This window comes from Urocampus carinirostris, chromosome 16, assembly GCF_059441175.1.
Source record: "Urocampus carinirostris isolate Australia breed hairy pipefish chromosome 16, RoL_Ucar_1.0, whole genome shotgun sequence".
NCBI classification, from domain to species: Eukaryota; Metazoa; Chordata; class Actinopteri; order Syngnathiformes; family Syngnathidae; genus Urocampus; species Urocampus carinirostris.
This window is the reverse complement of record NC_142364.1, coordinates 17,490,787-17,502,992: the sequence shown is the minus strand read 5'-3', so window position 1 is coordinate 17,502,992 and position 12,206 is coordinate 17,490,787. Positions and strand designations below refer to the sequence as shown.

The following is a 12,206-nucleotide window of genomic DNA, read 5'->3' as shown; positions in this document are numbered from 1 at the left end:
AAAAAGAACAAACTTGACTTGAATAATAAACAAAAATACAGTAACATCATATAAATGTGCATTTAAAAAAATAAAACTTGTTGAATCTGGTTGTCATTATTTTAACCTCCATTTTGTTTTATCGATGCAAATGTTCGACATTTTGAAATCTACAACCATTTATTTTAAGTCTTCATGCGCAAATTCTACGATTGGAAAAAATGGCAAGGAAATGATAGACGGTGGATGTCACACTCACATGTCACACTCTGCTTAAAAGGTAGAATAGTGCTACTGCCTTTAGTGGTAGAAATACGATATTGCACTCCTGGCCTAACTGCGTTAAACTAGTGATTTTTTTTTCTTTCAGTGAGCCAGGTGTACTTATGAAAAGAGCCAAACCTCCCTCGCAGAGCAATAGCTTCAAAACCCCTGACCTAGAGAGAGATGAGGTTCACCTTGAGCAGGGGTTGGGAACCTTTTTGACTCAAAGAGCCATCCACGAAAGCAATTTGTTTTTCCTTTTTTTTTTCCAGAGCCACAACAGACTGTTCAACGAAACCGCCTAAGGCTCACCAGACAAAAGCTAATTCTTCAGCGCATTTGATTTCGCTGTGTGACATTTGATGATTCAATCAAATCTATGAAATAATACCAGAGCTCGTGTCCCATATCAACAAATTTACCACTTATAATTTGTCTGTCCTGCAGTTACTTAAGATCATTGAGGCTCATTTTGACAGTCGTTTTTGTCGTTAATAATGGTTTTAAAACAAGGTGCCAGCAGAGTTCTTTTGTAAAAAAATGTCACAAAAACTTCAAACTAGAGCGTTTACATTTCTCATAAACTGTCTCAAAAGTGAGCACATGCAGTATGTGAGTTCACCCCTTACATTTCTGCAGAAATTTTATTATAATGTTTTATAGGACATCAATAAAGATACATCGCTTTGACACAATGAAGTCTGTTAACAAAGACCATGGCTTACTGGAAAAATATCCTCTGGTCTGAAAAGAAAAAGATTAATTTTTTTCAGCTAAGATGGTGTGAAGTATGTGTGGTGGCAAACAGGTGAGGAGTACAAACATGTTTGTGTCGTGCCTAAAATCAAGCACGGTGTTGGGAATGTCATGGTTTGGGGCTGCATGAGTGCAACTGGAGTTGGGGAGTTGCATTTCATTGAGGAAAACATGTACTCAAGCATGTACTGTGAAATACTGGAGCAAGGAGGGATCCCCACTAATGGCTATATTTTGAGTTTTTTATAAGCTTTACACATACTATCTTTCATTGTGTCAAAGCCATGTTTTTTCAATGTTGTTTAATTAAACATATTGATGAAATCTCTGCAGAAATGTGAGGGGCTTGCTCACTTTTGTGACATACTGTACATCGTTCGATGAGGTTCCATGTAGACATACAGCCAAAACGGGGTCTGTTGGTGTAAGGACTGTAAACCATAGTTGGGACTCTGCCCTGTTTATCCTGGAATTGATGTGTTGTTTTGGCTTCGCATATGCCAAAATTGGTCTCATATAGAGAAGATGAGCGTGTCAGTACTTTATCTCCAAGCCAGATGTACTCCTAAAGAAAGACATAACTTGCTCACAAGCCATACATTTCTGACCCCTGACCTATAAGGAGCTGACTCGATTGTGCCTTAACTTGCTGCTACGGCTATACCCAAAACAAAACAACAACATAGTTTGTATTCTTCCTTGTGGTTTGTAGTAATCATTTTCGTTTGCACCACACAATACAGCAACATCTTGTGCTCAAATATTACACAGTGTCCCTTTAAATCATAATCGTTGTTTTCAAATTGTTGACTGTTTATTTGCAGTTTTTATCTTGCTGAACCTGCTCCTGATTGAAATAATTTTGTGTTGTAGTTAATGGTATTCTCACTGTTTGACTCGAGGTGACGCTTACTATCTGGCCATTGGAGGCGGTGTCGCTGAGCACAATTGGAACCACATTCGCACAACGCTCCAGGACCAGGGCTTCCGTTGCCAGCTAACGGACCACTCTGAGGACATGGGCATGATCAGCATCCAGGGGCCGAAGAGGTACGTCTGACAGAAACATAATTCAGCCTTTGGGTTGTGTTCAAAATATACATACAGTTCTAAGGCCTCCATCATTTTCCATGATTCACATTGAATGCCACGTATTTTGAATGCAACGTATAAGGCACACCCCATAAAAATTGTCTTTTAAAGTATTTTTTCATATATAAGGCACACTTGGACTAGAAGACACACGAAATTAAAACCTTAATGAGGGCTAGGTTGAACAAAAACTAAAAAAGTGTCATAGTTTTGATTTGATTCATCAGTTAAGATAAATAACTGATTACGGTTGCAAAACATTGGATGCAATGGGAAACGAGCCCGGATTGCGGCGGGGAGCGTGCTGGATCCTATCTACTAGACCACTTGGGATACAGATGACACATGAAAAGAAATTGGTTTTTATTTCATCATCACACTATTTTTAGTCACAGTACCAAATTGTTGACGTTATTATCGGGCCATGCTGCGAGAATATTGTCGGACATAAAATCAGTCTTAAGTACAGAAAAACTTGAGGACCATTAAAATACAGTACTCTATTGCACACCCACAAAGTCTTTACAAAGCACACAACATTCTGAACAGAATGAAGGGAAAGGCATTGTGGGGTATAATTCATTCGTACAAAAATGCTTAGTTCGAGTTGAGAAAAAGTGAAACAAAATGGTATACCAATTTTAATTTACTTTCGGTTTTCTCATTTCTTTAACTTATCTGGTTTGTTACTAAAAATAGTGTAATAAGATTAGATCTAATACCTTTTAATATGTGGTCTGTAACCTTAGTGGTCCAGTCGTCAAGAACTCTCTCCACAGTCTGGGTTTGATTCCCGTTGGATCCAATGTGATGCATTTGTGAACAATAATCTGAACTGAATGAAGAGAAAGGCATTGTGGGATATAATTTGCTTGTACAAAAAGGCTTTGTTTGAGCTGAGAAAAAAATGAAACATAATGATGTATTGATTTTAAATCCCTTTTTTTTCCTCATTTCTCTAACTTATCTGGTAGCATTATTAAAAATAGTGCCATAATAAGATTAGAGCTCATGCTTTTCTATATGTGGTCTGTAACCCTAGTGGTCAAGATCTCCCTCCACGATCCGGGTTTGATTCCCGTTGGATTCAATGTTATACATTTGTGAACAACCATCCATGTCCCTAGCAGCCTGGTGGTTAGGATTTGGTGTCCTTACCATTGCTATCCGGTTCCATACCCGTTGCCACCATTGTTATGCAATAAATGTATCAACTGATAAATAATTGCACAAATATTGTTACGCATTTTCAATTTTGTCCGCATGTATAAGGCGTGAGTTAACATTTCTGACCAATTTGGGATTTTTGAATATGCCTTATAGTCCGGAAAATACAGTTTGAGGTTGACATATCCATTTTGAGTAATAATTGGTATCGAACTTATTCCCCGACACGTTTCTTTTATCCTCATTTTCTTTCATCCTCAACCAACTCTTAGAATCTTCTCCCCTCCCAAGCTCCCGCCTCCTTCTCTTCTCACTGTGAACGCTTGCGTCAAAGAAGTTTGGAGTGCGTCACTAGCTCAGGGAGCCTATTACACTAAACATAAGTGTGTGTGCTAGTTTCATCCTGAACACTCACGCACTAATTGGATGCTGATTGTAGGGATAATTGAGTGGTTCTTGGTTCCTCTGACCACACGAGCTAATTAAGGCACACTTAAAATCCAGTGAGAGAACATTTCAGTACTTGCAATTCCTGGAATTCTGCCGGGCCGCCTTCAATCAGTTCTGATCGAGTCTCTCGAGATTTGGGAAGGGGGCAGAGCGAAGTAGTAAGTTCTGTTGGAATTGGCCTATTAATAATACTAGTGAACCTTACTGTGCAGGTTTTTGGTCTTTACGGTCATCAAGGGAATTGGACTAATTTGATCTATGTACATACAGTATTGTACATCTAATAGAATGGAATCACGTAAAAAAAAATATGTACACGGTATATATTTTTCTCAAAGCCATGCTGTTAAGTTTAAACTTTAGTGGAGACTCAAAGTAAGGAGAAACACCTTAAGATAAGAAAGTGCAACCTGTTCTAAAAGCCTTCCCCTGAGCCCTTTTTTTAAAAAAAAATCTGCAATGGTACAAAAAGATGATCAGTCCTAAGGGGTCTGAAGAACAAAGAACAGCAACATGAGTGGCCAATAGGGACATTGCTGTAAATACAGACCCTCCCCTACTTACGACCATTCGACTTACGAAATCGGGATTTCGAAAAATACACAGACATTACTGTAAGATCGGTTTTGTATTGTGTGCACCTTTTCTGAGTACAGGAAAGTACTGTAGTGTTTCTTTCCGCCACTACCGGCATGTGGTGGCGCTGTGATAGGTCACCCACCATCCATCCTGAAGTAGAAATCCGCTTCCTATTCCTAGTTCATGTGTAAACATTCGCGCTAAGAACTTTGACAATTTTATTGTTCTATATCTTTTCTTTTCACTAGGAGGCACTAAATAATATACCTGACCTTTTAAGCAAAATTTGGCCTTGGAACTATATTCAGATTTTTCATTGTTGTGATTTGAGTAGTCTTTGAGGAATGAGTGGAGAGGGGTTGTGAAAGGATAGTGGGATGCTTGGACGCTTTCTAAGGGATGGGCAGGGCACCCGTATGATGCGGCAGGGGTAAACCAGTGAAAGCTGTCGGGCCCTGCTGTTGAACAGAAGTGTGTTGTGTCACCCTGACCCGAGTGACACTCTCTTGTGTCCCGTTTCATCTGGAGGGACGAAAGTATGACTGACTTGGGTGCAGAGGTGCTTAACTTGTTTGGGCATTTTGGTTGGCCATGGTCCAAAAAATTTTGTGTGTGTTTTTTTGCTACTTTTTCCCTTTTATTTTATTTTTTTTGTATGTGTTGTCTTGTTGTTGGTCACCCCTCTCTAGGGATACAACCAGGGTAGATAGATAGTGATTTGAGTTGGATATTTTAAGATCAAGTAAAAACACTTGGGGGAAGACCTTTTATCCTAAAGGCCACATACAGAAAACAAACTAGCTTTCTGTAAGGTTAGAGTAAAACATATTTTACTCGAGTTGAAGAACAAAGCTTGTCTCGTAGGAGGACGAAAGACGGCAAATATATTGATTGCGTGAGAAAAATAAAGAAAATGTTTGCTGAATTTCACTTGTTCCTTCCTGAGTTGTGTTTTTGCCCCTGCGAAATATCCTTGCGAAGTTCTAACGGTGCTGATACCCTTATAAGTGTACAGTACAAGAAGCAAAAGTAAGCTTAACTTGGCGCTTTTTCCCTTGCTGACTCATTTTTATGTAATATCGATTGTGCACGCTTGTGGGAGAGGTTATCTCAGAGGCACCTTTTTAGATTTCTTGTGAGCAATGAGCTTTTTTTAAATCTGTAGTCTTCTTATCTCATCTATCTTGGTGTAATACATCTTCTAAGGAAGCAGGAAGTGTAGCACAATGTGGTGGCCCTAAAAGCCGCTTTTTATATTACTATCTGAACATTTTGTGCAAATCCTTTTCATGGCAGCTTCTCAAGAAGCCAAAGAGTCCATGACGTGTCTCTGCTCTCAATATAGGGACCAGAAAAATCAAGCCTTATAGCTGTTAGATTTTGTGGTTTAAAAATATAACATCTGTATTTGAAACATACTATTGTGCCCAGCAGGTTCCCATTAATGAAATATTGATGTTCTTTACTAAGGCAATCTTCTGTCATGATTCCAGCAATTGTTTGTTTATATTTTTAAGAGAATACAATCTTAAAAAATGATTTCCATCATTTTTGTAATTTGAGTATTTATCTTACATTATTCTTTATTTTGTTTTTGTTTATTTCGTTTTGAAAGGATTAAAAAAAATTGTTAATATGAACAAAACTATTAGATGGTAGGTAGGAACTGTGTTGATTAGAGGTCAAAGTAATCAACTTTAATCTATTTGTTATCTTGTTTATTGTTAGCTACTAATGTTTCTATTTTTATTTGGCAAAAATAGATAAAATGAGAAAAACTATTACGTGGCAGGTGGAACATTGTATGGATTATGTTAAAAATTGCCGATTTTCTCCAATTTTGCAGGGGGATGATAGAAACATAAGAAACAAATCTTCCAACAAACTACAATTTCTGTAACAAAGAATAACAACACTTGTTATTTGATTTCACATTGATATTTGAAATTGGTCATGTAAGTATGACTTTTCTTCTTTTTTTTATAATAAATATCTAATTGCTGAATATACTCGAATATAAGCCTATGTCCCATATAAGCTGACCTCCTAAAACTGCTTTAAAACGGTGACATACTAAAAGCAATACCCAAAATATTAAAAATGTGTACCTATAAAACAAAAATTGTTGAAATTTGTAGATAATAAAGATTAATACACTAGTAAATGAAGTAATACTACTTGTAAAGATTAAAAAAACACAATTTTACCTCTAACAGTGCTTCGTTAAAAGACACTCTTACTCCATTTTCATATTTCGCAATAATTTGCTTCGACTAGATTGTTGTTGTCGCTGCTTTCGCCTTTTTCTTCCTCTTATCACTAACTTTCTGAGGACCCAGGGCAAAACGTGTAATAAAACACACTCAGTCACAACAAAATTAGATGTGTTCCCTATCAAACATAATCAGGATGGCACAAATTGAATCAACAGGGAGAGGAGCTCAGATGAGAGGGGAACTCTAGGACACGGCACGGCCCTGGGCCATTTTACGGCTCAGGTGGCTCTGCCTGTCCTCCTCACCCCCTTGTAATTGATTTTGTTTTATGCACATACAAGCCGACCCCTTTATTTCCATATTTTCTAGTTCTAAACATACTGTTGTTCTGAAATATTATTTTACTTGCTTTGTGGTCCTGTGCAGTCGGGAGGTGCTACAGGAGGTGTTGGACACAGACCTCAGCAACGAAGCGTTCCCCTTCTCCACCCATAAAGTTGTCAAGGCTGCCGGTCATCAGGTGAGAACACACACCTGAAGTGGACTCCACACACTCACTTTACATACTTTCTGTTGCTTGACTTTGTAATTGGAGGCCTTCATTTAAACTTTAAGCAATCCCAGTGGCTTGACTGAAATGAAAAATATAATTAGTGGAGAGAAGCAGTCCATATCAGTAAGTGGCAGCACTTTTTTTCTTATTAGAGTTTGTACGGGTGATTGATATCCTTCAAAATGCTTGAATTTTGAAGTTGTGTTTTCAAAGATTGAAAAGTTCTTTAATTTTGGGTGTAGTGTGTGCAAATGGTTGAAATTGTTGCCATGTTTTTAACAAGTTTGCTGAAACATGGTGCAGACACAGCTCTCTGGTGGCTTTGCTTTGCTATTGCGTTTCTTCTTCCTTTATGATTACCGGGATCTGGCATCAGTTTGTATGGCACTGCCCTATGAAGCGTCATCGCCCCCTAAGCACAGGGTTCCCGCGGATCCTTGAAAGGTCTTAAAAAGCATTGAATTTATTATTCTAAAAGTAAGGCCTTAATTGGTATTAAAATGTCTTGAATCCAATTTTCAAAAGTCTTAAAACTATGAACACAATAATAAGATTTGTATTTGTTTGAGCTAAAGTGATTTAGTGACGTTTATCAATTGTCTTTTTTAATAATTCACGATTTACTTTTGTGGCAACATTGTGTAACCACAACAACAGAACTGTCAAAATGGTGATTTGGTTTCAGTCGGGCCTTTCAGAGCATGGGCATGTCTTTGGTATATGCACAAAACACATAGCAACCTTGGACTTTGGATCATGCCTGGTAAGTGAACATTCAATGAGAAGTGTCTGTCCAACCAATGTTTTTCTCCATGGCTAAGAGTTTGTTATGCCAGTTAATGTGTAAGAGGCACGATGTATTGAGTGTAAGACATATTTGTGTTTTTTTTTGTTTATTCGCGGGTGTTTTTGTCGACTTGGTCTTAAATTTGAAGGTATTAAAAAAGTATTTAAAAGTCTCGAGTTTAACCTGCCTTGAGCTGTAGGGACCCTGTAAACAGGGCACTATGAAATTTGTATTAGTGCAAGTTTTACATATCAATAATGGACATTGATAATGGGCGATGCAAGGTAGTGTTTCCCAGTGGTAAATTGTAATTGGAAGAATTTACTGCAATTGAAAATGTAATGAATCTATGTAACTAAGAGCGGGATGAGGCTTTACACCGAAAACCATTGGTGACAAGATGATGAAGGTGTTGTATGTGAGTGAGATCAGGAGCATGAGGAGGAGCAAACCCCTACCAGTAAAAAAACAGCCTGGAGAGGGATGGGCGGTGCCAGGCGTAATTGCCCAAAACACACCTCAGGAAGTGGTCCCCCCACAACTGTGATAAAGAATTGTCTTAGTTGTTGAGCAAATGCAAATGTTTTAATACTAATTACTGAATATACAGTAGGACCTCGGTTATCGCGGTTAATGGGGACCAAAAAGTGAAAATCCGCGAAGTAGCGGCACACGTTCCACAAAAAAAAAAAAAAGAAGTTTTTTTTGTTTTGTATTATTTTTTTAGACCCGGTTAATTGGAAGCAAAACCACCCGCAAAAAGTGAAAATCTGCGAAGTAGCTACGCCCCTTCAAAAAAAATAAAAATCTCATCTCATTATCTGCACCACTTATCCTTATTAGGGTCGCGGGGGGCTGGAGCCCATCTCAGCCATCTCCGGGTAGTGGGCAGGGGACACCCTGAACTGGTTGCCAGCCAATCGCTGCTGCAAATCACATTAGTTCTTGCAGCTAGCTGCATTCTTCATCGACGCACGAGCCGAGTGATCCACCGCTAAGAGTCGTACAGCTGGGTGATTTTACGTCCGCCCGGGACGATTGGAGACAAATTCACGACAGGGTTTGTACTTGCGCCGCACCGCGGGTGCCGTTCGGTCGCTCCCGCGAGCGAGCCCCTAACCCGCGGCGCGGGTACTTTCAGGCGCGATACGCACGACACCGCGACAAGCCGAGCGGGTCGGGCGCTTGGCGCGGAGGCCGGCGCCCGGCGTCTCCCGCCCGGGCCGCGATGGCTCTACATGGCGCTACACGGCCCTCGATGGCTCCGGCGGACGGACGGGCGGCCGCAGGGGTAAGGGGTAGCTGGGGGGGCCTGTGGAGTTAGGGGGGGGCGGTGAAGCGGAAGCCGCACCGAAACCACGTGCCGGGAAACGAGAACGGCGCGCCGTGCTAGGGTCGTCGGCCGAGGGGGATTCCTGCAAAAAGTGAAAATCTGAAAATCTGCAAAGTAGCGACGCCCCCTTTTTTTTTTTTTTTTTTTAACCATTACAGACCGCGAAGCTCTGAATCCGCAAACGTTGAACCGCGAAGTAGCGAGGTCCCACTGTATATATATATAAAAATACATATGTACATACATATTCTTTAATTTTTTTGTGTTTGTGCTAAACTCCCAGCTGCAACTGCTCTGTATTCTTTTAACAAGTGTGAGAATGACGGCAACTCTGTTTTTTGAGCCTGTCCAACACGATCACTGGCCCGCGACCAAAGCAAGCGTGTCGTTCCGGCTCATGCGGCGAGCAACACATGCCCGAGCCCTCTGTCTTAGTTGCTCTTGCGTGAATTATTCAAGGCACAAGTGACCGCAGACGGCATCTCTCCTGCAGCGCCTGCGCTGAACCGCCAGTGTGTCGCTTGTGCAGTGATGGTGCTGCTTACTCGTTTCGTCCGGGTGACATTTTAATGGATGCAGTGTTGCGAGAACACAATACCGCCTGCCTTCGCTTCTAAAATGTGTTGTTCGGCCTGGTGTTACATTTGAATTCTTCTGAAAAATTTTAGACACTCACAATCTCTCAAGGCTTGATTTTCACTCTGAGCGATTTTTTTTTCCACATATCACAAATATGACTAATGCTTTTATTTCCTCTTGTTAAAATTATTGTCATTCGCTGTTCGCCAGTCTCCCAAAATGGGGTATCACAAACCTGCAGCTGTTTCAAAATTCCGCAGAACGTGTGATTAGGGCTGCTCACATTATACTTGTTTTAAAATCGCTGCGTTGGCTCCACGTGTGTTTCAGGATTGATTATTATGGTTCCTCTACTAGTTTCAAAATGGTCTTGGGCTGTCTGATTTGTCTGATCTGCTTTTACTAAATCAGCCATTGCAGGCCTTGAAATTCTCTAGCAGCGGTTTGTTAACTGCATTCAGCCTATGGACAGGGTTGGGTAGGGTTACTTTAACTGGATTACTTTCAATTACTTTTGGATTACTCCAATACCAAATATGCTAATAAAAGACAAAAGAAACTAAATATGAATAAAATTATGACTCACAACACGTGGTAAGCTTTCTCTCCTGGCTTTGATCTCTTTGATCTCCGGCAAAACGAACATAAAATGCGACAGAAACAAAATGAAAATAAATCCAAACAGCTTGCCAACATCATTTTTGCCGTTCCATGTATTCCGTTACTCCCCAAGCCTGCACAAAATTTAGTAATTGTATTCATATTTAGTTTCTTTTGTCTTTTATTAGCATATTTGGTATTGGAGTAATCCAAAAGTAATTGAAAGTAAGCCAGTTAAAGTAACCCTACCCAACCCTGCCTATGGAACAGTCTTCCGGAGGACATCAGGTTTGAGGGAACCCTTGATATTTTTAAGAGGAGCTTCAAGACACATTTCTGATATGGCTTTTAATTGATTGTCTTTGTTTACTTTGTTTTTTTTACTTCTAAATGTTCGCTGTATTGCATTTGACTTGAATATTTGACTCTTATCTTGCTGTTCTCTAGTTTTTTTATATTTCAGTGTTTCCCCACCTAGGGTTCACCGCACTGGTAGTGTCTGGTTAGCTGGGTTATTGGAGCCTGGCTTTACACTCTTTCCTGTGGCCGCCTGCTGCCAAATCAGGATGGATGAGCTTCCCTTAAGTCTCTTTCCTCACAGTCCGTGCCTTGCCCAATTTGCGCATTGTGTCTTTGCATTTGGCATTATGGGTGTTTGAGTAGAAAAACAAAGGAGAAAATATTCTTAATGTTATCTATGGCTTCCTGGAGAGGATCATGATTGAGAAACTAGATTTAGATGAAAGTACAGTCAGCATTGGGGCACATAACTTCATAAACTCTGGTTTGCCAATGATATTGCTGCACTGGCAGGAGAAGAACAGGTACTCAGACTTCTAGTCAATTGCCTGTAAATTTTTTAAACCCTCTATATGATGAAAATCTGCACAGATAAAAAGGTAATGACCAACAACACCCAAGGTATCTCCACAAACTTCACCATCAGCCAACAAGAGCTTAGATTCATCATCCTCATCCCTAGGTTTTTTTTGTTTTTATTTGTAAATATCAAATTAAAACGGTGAAAGTAAGAAAAGGCCTCTTCCAACTCCAGTTCCAACACCAACCAAAACCCCAAAAATAGTTTATCCAAGCCCATCTAAGAAATGCATGTACTTGTACGCGCAACATAAGGCGCCGGTAAGAGGCTGAAATGATGATACAAGCCATGAGATGACTGCAGCAATTTAAAAAAGTGCCAAATTCCGTACAGCTCCTTTAAACGCATCTGGACGGATGAAAACATCTCATTGAAAATAAAAAAAAAATGTACTTTTGCAAGCGCTGATAACTTCCATCTTCCTTTATGCTAGCAAGATATGGACTTTTGCACCAAACCTGGAAAGGAAAATCTAGGCTATGGAGATGTGTTGCTACAGAGAACTATAAGGCATCTGCTACATCACAGGTGTCAAACAGGCTGCCCGCGGGCCAGATCAGGCCCCCACTAAGGGATTGAATCCGGCCCGCGAGACACCACTCAGAGAAGTGCAAGAGAAAAACAAGCTGCAGGTTGAAATATGTCAACTGGATGTTGCCAAAGCCAGGTGCCTCTCATAAAGACACTGTACTTGTGTATCTCTCTCTCTCTCTCTCTCCTTTTTCTCTCCCTTTTCTCCCATTCTCTGTCTCTGTCTCTTTCACTCTCTGTGTCTCTCTTTTTCTCTTCCTTTGTTACTCTTTGTCTCTTTCTCTCTCTGTGTCTTTTTTACGTCTTTTGCTCTAACTTCCTTTTTTCCTATTCTCTCTTTTCTATTTCTCACTTCCTACCCTTCGCGCTTTCTTTTCTCTCCTTCTGTCTTTCTATTTCTCTTTGGAATTCTTTCTTCCTCTCCCTTTCTTTCCCCCTCT

The 12,206-nt window shown here is 40.1% G+C and overlaps 1 protein-coding gene across 1 annotated transcript in view; it reads left to right on the top strand.

Annotated features, from left to right (window-relative positions):
• The window catches only part of sardh (sarcosine dehydrogenase), a 78,924-nt gene that overhangs the window by 53,386 nt on the left and 13,332 nt on the right, over nucleotides 1-12,206 (top strand). The window contains exons 17-18 of the mRNA XM_088319670.1: nucleotides 1,902-2,049; nucleotides 6,930-7,023. Coding sequence (XP_088175796.1) covers nucleotides 1,902-2,049; nucleotides 6,930-7,023 — 242 coding nt within the window. The remainder of the gene's footprint in view (nucleotides 1-1,901; nucleotides 2,050-6,929; nucleotides 7,024-12,206) is intronic.